Genomic DNA, 15,134 nt, shown 5'->3' with positions numbered 1-15,134 from the left:
GCAAACCTGTTTTGTAGGAAGCTCACCTCAAAGTGACAAATGTCTCCTATTTTTCCATATAATTAATTAATTAACTGACATCCACTTTCTTTTGAAAATGATGCTGCAATCCATAATTCCTCTGTGGTACATACTATCCACTAAAACACTGAGCTCTAAGTAACTAATTAACTGCTGTGTTACAGGCACAGTCTTCCAACAGTTAGGCAATTGGACTACTATACCTCAATTAAATATAGTGCTAATCGGGGGTCTGTGAAACCAGGCAATTTTTTTTTTTGGTTGTTTGTTTTTAACATACAAAGCATATTGTATTGTAACATTTCAGTTCTCTCTCTGGGGAAAGATTGCAATACCTTTCCCAGGACAGTATTGAGTGATACTGGTTTAGCCAGGAGGGGAGAGTGGATCACGTTGTGAGAGTATCTATGACATACTGTATAAGGCACCATTGAAAGGTGGCAGCCCATTGGTTTGTAATGACATTGGGAAATGGATGCCTCTTTACCAAGGCATGAAGGCTGCCTTCCACTCCTCTGCATGTCGACATTATGGGCAACATTGATTGTTAGATGATCTGCAAAAAAAAGAAGATAAAATTGGGTTTAAAGTTTTGAAGGGAAGTGGCAGTTTTAGATTTAGAAAACTCAACATGGCACCTTAGGAGACACCAGAGTAGGCTATTACATCTTGTACGATGGAGTGAAATCGGTTTTCTACTTTGCACGTAATTGCTTTTTGGCCCTCGTGGGTCTAATAAAGATGTTTTCTCTTACATTGTAAATGTGTCTTTGCAATGCTATTACTGTATTTAGTTCTTAATAACCCTAATGCCTGAACCGCTGAACAAAAAGTTAAAGGATATTAGTCATACTTTTGATAGATAAATGTCAAGATTAATTAAAATCTTATACAGGGAAAAAATGAAAATGTGTAATGGTTATATTCTGTTGTTTTGGCACCACCTTACAAGTAATGAGTCTTGCAGAAATTACTTGGCAGGATAATTATTTATTGATTATGCTACAGTTCACCAATGGTTGCCAAGAATGCACATCTTTAAATATATATATTCTTCTCTTATCCATAACAATTAAACACTCAATACTGCTGAGTTTAGAATTACTAAAATACATTTGAACATTTACACTAGCAGGCATTCTAGTAAAAAAAAAAAAACCCATGTCATTGAATTGTAGTTTCTTTTTGCATTTCTAAATGTTCCTCCCTTGACAGTAAACTTCTTATCTAGCAAGCTTTGTAGACTGACAGCCTTCTGGAGGTTGTATTCACTGTAATCTCATACAATCTCATGACAGCTGGTATTTGTCTTATTAGAAATGTGTTCAACATTTGGTAACAGGATGGATAAGCATGTGAAGCCACACTCATATGTACAAGATACTGGTGTTTTCAAAGGCAAGGGATAACGAACACAACATTTACCCTTGGGAGAATAATTCATGTGTATGCTCATGAAAGAGAAGAACGTATATTTGATTAACTAAAATTGGCAGGATAGTTTGTGGTCTACTAGTATCAGTACAGTACATTATACATCCAGGCAAAACCATTAGCACCACAAAACCTTTTCAATCTCACCAGAACACACATTGTAATTTGTGTAAACATCTTTGTGATTGTGATAATGGTGAACTAGTGTCAACTACCACAGTAAAATAACAGAAACCTACATGCTGCACTTTCTACTTACATGTTTGGTAGCAATTTTAAAGTTAGCCCCTGACAATTGCTGATTAGATAAAACGTTGCGGGTGAAGAATAAAGATTACTTTACAAACCTCAGCCCTTTGGAATTCCTAACATGCATTGTTTTACATTTTTATTTTGTGTACTCTCTGGACATGAGGGTTCCTGATTTCTAGTGGCCTCTCAAACATAACCTCGTATCGTGTATAATGTGTGCACAGCCCCACTGTATTGGTGATGATAGTCCTCTAGGTCTAGGACCCAGAGGAACGCTGGATACAGTCTTGGAGTAGGAGCGTGCGCATTTGGGCTGACGAAGTGAAGTGAGTGAAGTCTTAAGTATTGACAGCAGAAGACAGTTTGAAGAGCTGGGAGTTTTCAACTAATTAAATGGCAGGGACAAAGCATCAAGGAGGAGAACAGATTGCTTTGAAAATAATTCACATGACTTGTATTTCAGATTAACTCTATTTAAGAATTGCTATTTTTTTACTTTAATAGTTTACAAATGTTCCTGTTTTCTTATTTTGAACTTAGCATATAGATTAATATCACCGGGCATTGCTTATGATAACCCTACGGCTATACATATAAATTACACTGTTGTAATACAGTTTATTGATATTTCTGTCCGTCCATTATAAAAATAAAAAAAAAATGTATTTGATGATTTTTTTAAAAGAGCCATTGGTTTTATGTAAATGTGCAGTGCAGTACACAATATAATCCATCATTCTAGTTAAAAATTCAAAGAAAGAAAAAGAACACAAATGTTCAAATGACTGCAAATATTCCCACCAAGGAATAACTTTAAATTAGTGTCAAAACTCACTGGATTTTACTAAACTTTACCGAAAAATAATATGGGCTTTTCAAGAAGCTTGTTAAACCACATTTGCTGATGAAGTTAAAACGGTATGTGTATTATTATTATTATTATTATTATTATTATTATTATTATTATTATTATTATTATTATTATTATTATTATTATGCTTTAATTTGTCTAAAAAAACACATTAAATGTATCGTATGCACTGTTGGCAATGGATTATGCAAATACATTACAACTCACTTTTATTATTATTTTGCTTTAATTAGTTTTGAAAAACTCATTGAATATGCCGTAATTACTGTTGGTAATGGATTATAGAAATAAAGTTCTGTTCACTATGTGCTTGTTCTTTCAGCTGTTTGTGTAGATAAGGTGTGGAGGAGTATTAAAATGATGAGATCTGGCCAGCAGTACCAACAACGTTCAGAATGGCCAGGGAAGACTCGGTGAAGTGCCTGCGCTGCCTGCTCTACGCTCTCAATTTACTCTTCTGGGTAAGAGAAGTCAAGCACCAAGCAGGTGGCAATGTCTCTGCTCACATTACAAACTAGCAAGACACTCTAGTTTGAGCGGGTACGCGTACCTACTCTGCTTTTAACATGAAAGGGTGTACAGGTTAAAATTTCTGTGGCTTAAATATTCTGAATTACATTTTATTTACGTAAATGTTTTTTTTTTTTTCCCAGTGTATGTGCAAGGTACATTTATAGAGAACTTGTTCAGCATAAAAACCTGTACATATTTAGTTTAGGCTGCAACATTGAAAGTTCACATTGTTCAGATGTATAGTATATTTATGCAACAGGTAAAACACCCGTTTTAATACCGTTTTTCTTTCAATCCTGTAATGTGTATTGTGTGTAGCAATAATACTCATGCAACCATAATATGAGTAATCTCTGAATAGCTATGCTAGTCCACATAGGAAATGTAGCTTTCAAGATCTCAAAAATCGCTTAAGAAGAGAAGTGGAAATTGAAGTGGATAGACTGAAAATTGATTTTTTTTTTATTTTCTCAGTGTGAGAGGAATTTTATTTCCCTTCAATGTCCACTTCTCACCTAAAAAAAGATCTTGAAAGCTAGTGTACAATACATATAAATTCCTGTACATATTCTTGCTGATCCTATTCATAAATCACAAAAGAAAACCTTCTTTACATAAATCCAACCACATCAATAGGTAATTCAAGATAATGTATTTCCTTTTGATTATTAATGTAGTATTTTTCTGCACTCCCTGCCAGTTGATGTCGGTCTGTGTTTTGGGTGTGTCTGCCTGGATGAGGGTTTACCTGAACAATGTGTTTATTTTAACCGCGGACACCAGGTAAGGTAATCTAATGTTTTAAAACTCAACCTTTACGGATATCCATCTTTTTAAAATGTCTATATAGCAGTGGCATGACATTTATACTGTACAGTGTATTTTAAAATGTGTACAACTGAATACAAACTGTAAATATGCTTATGCTACTTTGAGACAAAACCTCCTAAAATGTGATACAGTGAGTTTTATTTTGTAATCAATTTGAAACCTCTGTTCTGTTGGCAGACATTTTGTTTGATATGTGATGTTCCCGGCAAGCCTTTTTAGTGCTTTATTTAAAATAAAAAGAGGCATAATATTGTATACTATAGTGGAACATTTACAGATATTTTAATTGACACTCCTTTCCACAGACTCAGTATTATTCAGGGCTGGTAAACTACAATTGTTATTCCAAAATGTTGAGTTGCACTGGAAATGTTAGTATTACAGTTCACGTTCATAACTTGGCCTTTGTGAGCATTTAGAATTTGTGGGTAAAATCTTGGAAGGACACAGTTATATTTTAGCAGTCCAACTTTTTATTATCAGTATTTACTTTTTCTAAAACTGTTAATAACTACTGCTGTGAGGAAGGAGCAATCTTCTCGGTAGAAAAAATAAACCCAAAAGTTTCTAAACGGAGTTGTTGTTTCTTCACAGGCTGGAGGAAGCAGTGATTCAGACCTATTCCCCAGTGGTCCATCCAGTGATGATTGCTGTGTGCTGTTTTCTAATCATAGTGGGGATGCTTGGTTATTGTGGAACAGTGAAAGGGAATCCACTGCTACTTTCTTGGGTATGTGTGTGTATTTCATAAATAGCAACTGAGTTGCTGTGGGATTTCATGATCTGATGTACAGAGCAGTAATAGCCTTGTGCCTATTTTTATTTTTCTCCAGGTGGTAGGGAATGTTTAATCACACCAGTACAGCACCTGTTTTGATATTTGTGAGATTTGCAGTTAATAACGGAGAACTTGATTGAATTAGGAGAATACCAGAGCCCCAGAAAAATATATAGCAGTAGGGCCAGTAAAAAAACAAAAATCCCTTTCGTAAATAATATGGCTTTTATGGGAATATACTGTAATTGTGTTAAAATACACGCCATATTAACACCTCAAGACAAAACAGTCTGGACTATCCCTCACATGATTGATTCATTTGTTATTAAATACACATTCCTTACTTGTATTCTCAATTAATGAAAAGCCTCATGTCCCTGTCACTATGGGCAAGACAGTAGCTCTGGCACTCTTTGAGAGATCTGATAGTATCTCAGCTGGCAGGAGCTTCAGTATCCCAGATTGCACAAAGTACCAATGTTTCACAAGGAGCCGTCTCAAACATGATGACTGTGTGAGCCACTTTGGAGAACTGACTTTATTGCAGATTTCCATCCCCAACTTCTCTGAAGCAATTAGAGAGGCTAATCATGATAATGATAATATATCCTCCCAGAGATTTTAAAACATCCTGCAAACTTGTCACATCCAATCAGTTCTGTCCTGGTAGCCCATGGTCGCTGTACATACCATGGCAGGTGTTTAACATTTTTGTCCAACCCTAGTATTTATTGAGTGTTAGTCTTAAATGTTAAATAATGCTTGCAATAAAAAAAAAATTCCCTCCAGTGCGTGATTCATTGTAAATATGTTATTAATATTAAAGTCAAACAATGCAATTGCATTACATCACACAAATAAGTGAATGCCTGTGTATTTCACTGTCTGCAGCTGTAAAAAAGTAATCAAGTACTGTGCTGATAAGTTAAGCTGTAAAAGAAATCATTCCAAGCCTGCCATACTATGTGAATAATTGCAGTGTAAATGATTTATGGCGGCACTACTTCGAATTACAAACCTGAGTCAACACATTTGTCAAACTTCTGAGGGTGACGGCACAAGAGAAAAAAACAAGCATAAATCAGTGATAAGGTGTGGAAGGTGCCTGTTCAATCATTTACAGTACTCGGTGAAAGATAAAACTAGTTAACAAATACAGACACATTAGACTTTACAGTGACTGGAGTAATCTTCATTTACATGTAATATGTCTTAAAGATAAAGAATACCAACTCCTTTGGGTTTTTTTTGCTGGAAAACAATGGATTTTTTGTTTTTTATAGGGAGTTGTATATAGGTTTGGAAAGTATTATTCCCTCCAAAACCCTGGTGGTTCCCAAGCTTTTCCCAGGTGGGGGCCAAACTTGGGGTTTAGGGATTTTACCAGGAAAAACACAAACTGCACTAAAATATGTAGTGTTGTATCTGCAGCTTTGCCTCAGGGCATTGGGTTGTGAGAGAATTCATCCATTGTACAGGACACCTGACATTATTGTTGTTGAGACTAGTACACTCATAAATATATCATTTTAAAACTACAAAAAACTTTTTTCTTGAGCAAAAAAGTACACTGTGATTGCAAATGGCAGCATGTGGTTGCATATTAGAAGGAAATGTGTAGCGCAACAGTGGTTTTGATGTGGAGATACAGTTGCAGACAAAATTATTGGCACCCTGCGCTCACTATACCATAACTCAAGGTAACAGATTAAAGACAAGCATTTAATAAACTTTAACCCATTTTGTAATAAAACAAAAAGCAAAATACACAATCTAGTAATTTAACAAATAATCTCTATCAAAAAACCAAAAAAAAACATATTTTATTTAAAGCATTTGTTTATGACAAAAATATTGGCACTACTGCTGTAGTATTTCGTGGGTCCTCCTCTTGCTTTTATTATGGCTTTCAGACGTTTGGAATAATTCTTAACCAGTATGTTACATCTTGTTTGTGAAATCTGGGCCCACTCTATATTGCATATTTCCTTCAGCTCAGACAAATTGGATACAAAATGCTTGACTACAGCTTTTTTCAGATCAGTCCAAAGCATTTCTATTGGATTGAGATCTGGTGATTACAAAGGCCGTTGCAGAAATTTTATTTTCGTTTTCTTCAAGAATTCCAGAGTTGATTTAGCCGTATGCTTTGGGTCGTCGTCATGCTGGAATCACATGAATGTCTCCAGTCCCTGAACTGCTAAAACACCCCCATATCGAACCACCTCCAGTACAAGGTTTTCTTCTGAATGCTTTCCCTTTTTTTTGTCTTAACAAGCTGTGGTCCATTTTGGGGGAAAGGTTCTATTTTAGTCTCACTGGACCAGAGACTTGTTGAAGAATGCTTCAGATTCCTGTTATATTTCTTGGCAAATTTTAGACGGTTTGTTTTATGAATTTTCTTTAAAGGTTTTTTTCAGGGAGGTCTACATGCACACAACTCTTCTGTGTCCAGATGCCTCTGTGCAGTTCTTCCGTGCACTATTATGCCTGATGCGTCTAACTCTTTCTTTAAGTCCTTGGCATTAATCTTGAATTTGTTTTACCTGTTTGGACGATTATCTTACCTCCTGTGCCCATAAATGTACTCCCACTCCTTTCAAGCATTTCCGTTTAATTTGTTGCTGTCTGTTTACGTGCTAACTAGGCAACAAGGAGGTCAAGAGGCTAAAAGACAGTAGCTTCTCCACCCTAGCACAATAGTTGTAAAGGTTAGTTCTGCTATTATTTGGGTCAGCATCTTTCCTTTGTTTAAATCTCAGTGCTCTAAATGGATTGTAGTATCAACAGAGTAACAGCTGCTTCGTTTGCCTTGCACAAATATTTTGAGTTTTCAGATAAACACCCTAGGTCTTTGCCATTTTGGTACAGTTAAAAGCTAACCTAATGGAAAACTTGACTAAACATTTATCTTAATAGATATACAGCTGTGGCTTCAGTTTAATTTATAATGTAAGAAGGGTGCTGTTTACAGCTGGTTTTCATTGGTAGCAGTAAAAACAATGCACATTTCTTGCATGTGTTATAAGACTTGGTTTATTTTCAAAACTAGTTCGTAAGCAAAATAACCAAATAGATGACCAATCAGGTAGTTTTGAATATTTTGCATTGCTGAGATGGAAAATACTGAAGTTATTTAAAGTTAAAATAACAAAACCCCTAACTGTTTAAAACTCAGAGTTGCAGATTGCTTACCGATCTCAAAATATTCTAGACCTGAAAAATGTTGACATCTGCTACAAATACAGTGTTTTCAGGGTTACCAAGAGGGATTTAGCACAGAATTCTTCTAATCTAATGACCTTCCTTTGGCAGTACTTTGGAAGTTTATTGGTGATATTTTGTGTGGAGCTGGCCAGTGGTGTGTGGACCTACGAAGAAAAAATGGTAAGTTAAAATTCATTAGACTACCCCCCCCCCCCCCCCCCCCCCCACCCCCCCCCCCCCACCCCCCCAAGATCCCCCAAGATCAGTTCATGTATTTGACAAATAAGAAAAATACAGTTAAATCTGCATTAACGGTCATCTTTTTAGGCCAGTAAACTGATATTACCTTTGAATTAACAGAAAAAATTCCTGTGAAATGTGTGTAAATTAGCTGTTGGTTTCTGTTTTGACTGCTGACATTGTTAATTGTGTAACTCCAGTGACCATCTCTTCAGCAGTGACTTATCTTGCTGATAACAAAGTTTTAGCTTCTCCCAAAGCTTTGATCCATTCCATTGACAGGTGTATGAGAGGATGGCTACAGGGTTATGCACTCAGCAAAACTATGAGATTACTAGTAGATGAATGTAAATTCTGTTCTTAGAACACATACACACACACACACTATTGTACTGGTATAAAACAGAAGGTATCATGCTTTCAAAGCATTTACTCCATTCTTTATTTGCCTTCTGTTATGAGACTGAATATTTTGTTTTTCTTTTTTAACAGGTGTTGTATAATTATCATTTTTACAGAAAAAGTTAATACATGTAGTGAAAACCTATGGGTTTTTATATTCCAATTTAGTACATTGTGTACAATTTTTTTTCTTTCAAAATGACGTGCGGATCTCTGAATTTGCAATATTTGCAAAAAAGTTGGAAATGTAATATACTTACTTTTTTTATTCCAGGTCCCTGTTCAAAGGTCTGATATGATCAGTTTGAAATCTAGAATGCCCAATTATGGTTTGTCAAGATTCCAGTGGCTAACCCATGCCTGGAACTTCTTTCAGAAAGAGGTCAGTGTTTTGTATTTTTCTTAGGATTTGAAGGCTTGGTGGAACAAAGAACTATGCAAGACTTGGGTATAAACATCTACCGATGGTGGTAGACAGATATCACTACACAGATACTTGGTAAGCAGCTCAGCATTATAAGAGAAGATAGAATAGGTACTGTGGGAAGTACTCAAGTCTGGCTTTGGCATTGTTAAAATAAAGTCTGTGGATTTTAGAATATACAATAGAAGCTCATATCAGGTCTTTTTAGTTCAAGTGCTGTGGTGTGATGTACTTCACTGACTGGCTGGAAGTAACAGAGATGGAGTGGCCCCCTGACTCATGCTGTGTTCGAGAGTTCCCCGGATGTGCCAGGCAGGCGCACTATGAAGACCTGAGCGACCTCTACCAAGAGGTAGGACTTCTTGGTTATCCATTGGGAATCATACCCAAGCTGTTGTATTTGGAAACCAGTCTGTTATTGTTAAAAAGTCAGGATGTGTTTTTATCATAATGAAGAAGCTGTTACGTATTGAGTGAAACATCTAGAAATTAGCACCATTTTCTTCACTAGCACAGCATACAGTATTTTAAGCACAGAAATAAGTGTTTAATATACTCACAAGAATATAGAAAAATAGATATTGGCATTTGTACAGTACTGTATTTAGATTTAATTTAATACAGTGGGCTATAAGTTATTTACACCAACTCAGCCCTGATTACCATTAGAAAATAATTTAGACAAAGAGAAGGAGATGTGATACTTTTTTATTGGGCTAAGTAAACAATAATTGTTTAGTTAAGCCCCTTTCACACTGGCATGATCTACCCGGGTCAGAACCTACCCAGGCAGGACCTGGTGTCATGTGGGTCGGGTACACGATTTCACACTGCTTTTAATAAAGCAGGGTTGTCCTGGGTGACAGACGCAAGTACACAATGCGAGTATCAATGCCCCGGAAGCAGCTTGTTACGATCACTTCCATCCAAGCTTCTCTGGATTGAGCCGTCGGCCCAAATGTTGATTAAAGCAAACGTTTCTTCATCCCTGCTGCAATCTGGCTTGTGATGTGTCTCAAACAACAAAAATATGGCTAAACAGAATAAACAGAAACGTTCTTGCGAAAGTAAAACTTTTACGGCTCACGAACAGTCGTTAAGCATTTTGTCTCGCTCAACCGGGGTCAAAGCGTGTCAACCCACATCCTGAGGTTAACTCGTGTTCAACCCAGGTACGTGGTTTCACACTGCGCAGGATTGTGACGTGGTTAGCCAGGACCCGGGACCCAGTGTGAAAGGGGTTTTAGTCCAATAAAAGGTATCACATCTCTGTCTCTTTGTCTATCATTTCTGGACTGATACGGCTACCATTTCATCTATCGACAACTAGAAAAAACTTAGGAAACTGTTTTATTTGTCTTCAGTGGTTTTAGAGGGGAGTTCCCAACCTATGAAAACAGTTCTTACTTATGGGTTAATGTCTTACAGTTTGTGTTTCGCATATGCATTATGTAGTCTCTCATATCATGAGATTCAGGAAGCTGTAACTAGGGGCACTTTTGCTTTTCTATTTTTTCCTCTATGCTGACCTAAATTCTTAAAAAGTACATACCTGTGTTGTATCAAATCAATGTATTGAAAATGCTGCATATAATTTACACAATGAGCTGCTATACAGCTGTGCTAATGATTTCAGTGGAGTCTGTGTTTCTATTAAAGGTGTTTACAGATATTCCTGTTAATTATAATTTATTTCTAGATCATTTCTGTAACCCTTACTAAACAGGTAAGGATTTAATATGTTGTAAGGTGTTTGGAAAAAATGGCAAACTAGCATTATACATACTGCCAAGATTTTCAAATATTTTTCTTTCAGGGATGTTAAATTAGTTTGTAGTTTTAAATGAATTCAACTCTTCTTAAAGTTAATAACATTTAGCTGTTAATGAAATTCCATTGAAAACTACAACAACAAAAAAAACAGCATCATTCTTTTGTATCTGTGTGTCTGAAAAATGTATGCATTTTCAAATTCTTACAAAATGTATTCCCATAGTTCTTTTAATTAAAGCATGTACTACGACTATAATTACTACTACTACTACTCAGTGGCGTGCCGTGACAAAATGGACTGGGGTAGCACAGTCGGTGTATATCTCCCTTTTTTTAACAATCTCCAATTTTTCAGAGAAAGTTCTCCTTGAAAAAGGATTCATAACCAAATCGACCGTGATGTATCCGTTTTCTCACGTTTTTTTTATTTTAGTGTAAAATAAAATTCAAAATAATTAGATGTTGTAAAGGTATTTGTATTTATGAATGTATATTTATAAGCAATATCGTGTGAAATCCAGCTATCCTCCTAACTGCAGTGCTAACCGAGGAATATTCATGTTTTGGGGTTGCTCACTAATGATTGGTCAACTGTCAGAGCTTTGACTTTCCCATTGGTTGATAAAGAAGGGCCTTCAAGTGAGGCAGAGAATACCCTGGGAGATTTATGGCCCGCCTCTGCTCAGTCCTGATTAGTCGCCTGTCTAAAAAAAAGGACATTCTTCGACTCGCCTATTGGTTAAACTCACTCAAGACCTTCAACTGAAACGGAGAATACCCTCAACTGTTTTTTTTTTCTAGTGTCTGATCGTTGTTTTAGACTTATGCGGGGGAAATGCAGATCTCTTATTGGCTGATCACATCCCCTTCAGGAAACCCCTAGACTCTTAAAAAACATCTAGTAAACCCTGTAAGTCATCTTGGATAAAGGCGTCAGACAAATGAACAGATAATAATTAGAGTAGTATGTTTCATAGTATAACAAGCACACTGTACGCAAGTGAGTGAGGCAACGTAACGTCATTTGACTGACAGTTTACTTGGCACTGTGTGGTCAGCAGAGAATACCTTGAAGGTCCTGACGACATGCCACTGCTACTACGACTACTACTACTACTACTACCACTACTACGACTACTACTACTACGACTGCTATGACTGACCATCACTACTGTTACTAATAACAATACACTACCATACAGCAAAATGCTGTTGCCTGTCAGTAACCCTCTGATAGGATTCGTTTTTAATGGCAGATGCTCTTTGAATAAGCAGCCACACATGGTCAGACCTGTTTGGTGAAGTATACTTTGTAGGAACAGTATATATTCCAAATGTTTTCTTTTTGGGTTTTTTTGTGTAAATTCCATTCTGTGAAGCCATACAGACTGTATTATCTGTGAATTACTTCCTCTCAAGAAGTCCCTGACCTTAGCCTCAGAGGAAACCATTAGCATGGATGTGAGATTCACTGGAGCTAGAGTTGTCTTTTTGACAAGAGGAAGCATACATATACATGTGTGTTGAATGTAGTGCTTTGTGGATAACAACAGTCCAAGAAGTTGACATTTGAGCTTCCCCACACTGCTCCACCATAGTGCTTTATCCAAGCAATGCTTAGGAATATTTTGGCCTGTGTACTCAAAACGGGGATTATTTTTTTTTTTTTGTCAAATCTGTTTCTAAGCATGTGATTTGTTGTATTACAGTAGTTCAGATAAATCATACTGTTTCCTAAAGAATACCAGTGCTCTTATTACAAAATGAATGATATTACAAAGTGCTGTGAAACTGTAAAATTGAGAGGACTGGGTTCAAATTCTGCCATTCTAGCCAGTGCTGGCTAAAATCGGTGGCATTTTGTCCAAGGCTTATCTTGCTGATTGGGAATATAATTTATAATGCTTCTATAACCACAAATATAAGCAGAAATTACATTTTGTTATTCAGCAAGAAGAAGCAATTAAGAAGATGTCTGCAGAGTCAAATAATTTTTTTTTTTAAGAGGGGGCAGCTGTGGATGCCAAGAGGGGGATTCATAGGCATGTCACACTCGGCAGTGAAGAGCTGTCTGCCAGGAAATAATGAATTGCCCTTTTACATTTACATTTCTGTTCAAAACAGTTCCCTAGTTAGGTCACATCATACATATTCTTGCATTCACGTACCAAATGTTGCAAATTCCAACCACAGGATTTTAAGACACATTTTATATATGGCTTTAAGCCTCTGTTACTTTTAATGTCTTTCAGTGGGGTGGTAAATACAGGTATATTTTTTCAGACTGGGGGCAAATCTTGTTAATTGTATGCATGTTTAAATTTGTATAATAAAAATGATTTATTTGATTTATTTTGCAGGGTTGTGGTCCAAAAATGTATAGTTTCATAAGAGGCACAAAACAGCTCCAAGTCTTGAGGTTCCTGGGTGTTTCTATAGGAGTTTCTCAGATCCTCGCCATGATTCTCACAGTTACTTTGCTCTGGGCCCTCTACTATGACAGAAGAGCTCCAAGGCCTGATCAGTTGATGACCTTGAATAATGATACCTCCCAGCACCTGCCATGTCATTCAGGGGAACTGCTGAAATCCAGCTCAACCAGGACCTTTGAACATACAGCTAACAATGTCAACACAGAGTTTGAGATGGAACAGTTTTAACTGAAAATTATATTATTGCTGTGAAAGTCTTATTTTTTTGTATAGACAGAGGAATAAATAACTTTCATTGAGTCTTAACCCGATTCCGATGTGTGGCAAGAAGGCTTGCAGGTGATGTCAGACCAGAGAGGAGACAGACACAGTACTGGGGTATGGAAGCGCTGATGCACATGTTTTAATAATAAATAACATTTTTAAACAAAAACAAAACACTTAACAAGCAAAACGGCACGGTGGCCAAGACAAAACAGACTAAACAGACACGGAACAAACAAGTATCGTGCTGGTGTAAAGCCAGCACGGGTAGCAATTCTTATTTGGATTTGAGCTTTTCTTTTTATCTCACGACTCACGTCTCGTTCCGCCTCTGAACACACTAACCAAGTTCAGCCAAAGCTGCGGGTTTTTATATTGTGGGCGAGGGAATAATGGGCTATTAATTAAGTTGAATGATATTTAGTCTCGCTTCGTTACTGCTCTTTGAATGCCTAGTGTGGCCCTGGGAAGAAGTAAGCAGTGTTTAGTTGGTTAGACTGCAATTTTTACTAGATGCTTAATATGCTTTTTATAAATACTACTTAGTGGAAAATGTGATGGAAGCTGGGCAGCTTCCCAGTGTACCTGACAGATTGCATTGCATATTAAACACACTGTATCCAATTTCAAATGAAAACCTTCAATAACATCTGAAGGTCATATGCAACATGGAAGACTTGCAGAGAATTACACCATGTGACAAACGGCATACACAAATGTGAAATTGATTTTCATAGGAGACAACTGCGTCTCGATTTAATACAAAGCAAATTATTACATTACTTGGGAACAGCTTATAAAAATAACATTTTTTAAGAATTAAATTCAGGTTAACTATATAAAGTGTATCCCTTTAGATTATGTGTCATATCCAATAAGTCTGGAATGAGTATCTGTTTACTGTATATCCATACCAAGTTGATTCTGCCTGTAAAATGGAACTTACATGGTTATATTTTTGCATTAGTCCTTCATTCTGCATTCTGCTTTTTCAAACCTGACCTGGTACTTTTCAGATATCAGTAATGTTAGTAAGTCACTGTTAGGAGGCTGCTGGGGGAAGGGGAAAGACAAACCATTCATTTTAAATCTCTGTCTGATCCGAACATTAAGAGTGTAGTCCTTTAGGAATGTTACTGCCGGAACTCAAGCTGGAATTCTTTGATCTTGTCAGAACTTAATATTCTAGCAGGTTCTTTACTGTCAATTGTATTAGTTTTCTAGGGGAAAAGACATATACACATTTCAGAAAGGGGCAGTTTAATATAGAGCTATTTTGAAGGTATGCATTTTGGTTTTAATTAAAAGAACTAGAAACAAAGCCTTAATATGTATATGATGCTGGATTATGGACCAGAAAAGTAAAAACATCTATATATGTAAAGCCATAGATATTAATGTTAAGCTAAATAGTCTTACATCATTAACTATTTTAACTGATTGGTTGAACATGTTTTACTTAACGTATGCATTATGTATAAAACACATCCATTGGACATGGGATTAACTGCCATATGCAGAAGAGGGAAAAGTTTGAACTAAAATCTTGAAAATAATAAAACTGAGTTGATGTATTTTTGAAAGGTCTTGAAGTAGCACTAAATGCATTCTCAATTTTAATATGGATCCTGGCATGAATTAGAACTAACTGTACCATATTATATTAAAATTGATTAATATTCCAGTTGGAGA

General features: G+C 36.3%; 1 protein-coding gene across 1 annotated transcript; it reads left to right on the top strand.

The window, feature by feature from the left end:
- The first annotated feature begins 2,004 nt into the window (after nucleotides 1–2,004).
- Nucleotides 2,005–15,134, top strand: tspan12 (tetraspanin 12). Its single transcript, XM_034033653.3, has 8 exons — nucleotides 2,005–2,625; nucleotides 2,901–3,039; nucleotides 3,792–3,874; nucleotides 4,517–4,652; nucleotides 8,016–8,087; nucleotides 8,824–8,931; nucleotides 9,182–9,325; nucleotides 13,107–15,134. Exons 2-8 carry the CDS (start codon nucleotides 2,974–2,976, stop codon nucleotides 13,404–13,406), a joined length of 909 nt encoding a protein of 302 aa, XP_033889544.1. The 5' UTR covers nucleotides 2,005–2,625; nucleotides 2,901–2,973; the 3' UTR covers nucleotides 13,407–15,134.

The sequence above is a fragment of the Acipenser ruthenus genome, chromosome 14 (genome assembly GCF_902713425.1).
Source record: "Acipenser ruthenus chromosome 14, fAciRut3.2 maternal haplotype, whole genome shotgun sequence".
In the NCBI taxonomy this organism is placed as follows: Eukaryota; Metazoa; Chordata; class Actinopteri; order Acipenseriformes; family Acipenseridae; genus Acipenser; species Acipenser ruthenus.
Note: the sequence above shows the minus strand (reverse complement) of the source record. Positions and strands in the feature narration are given on the sequence as shown.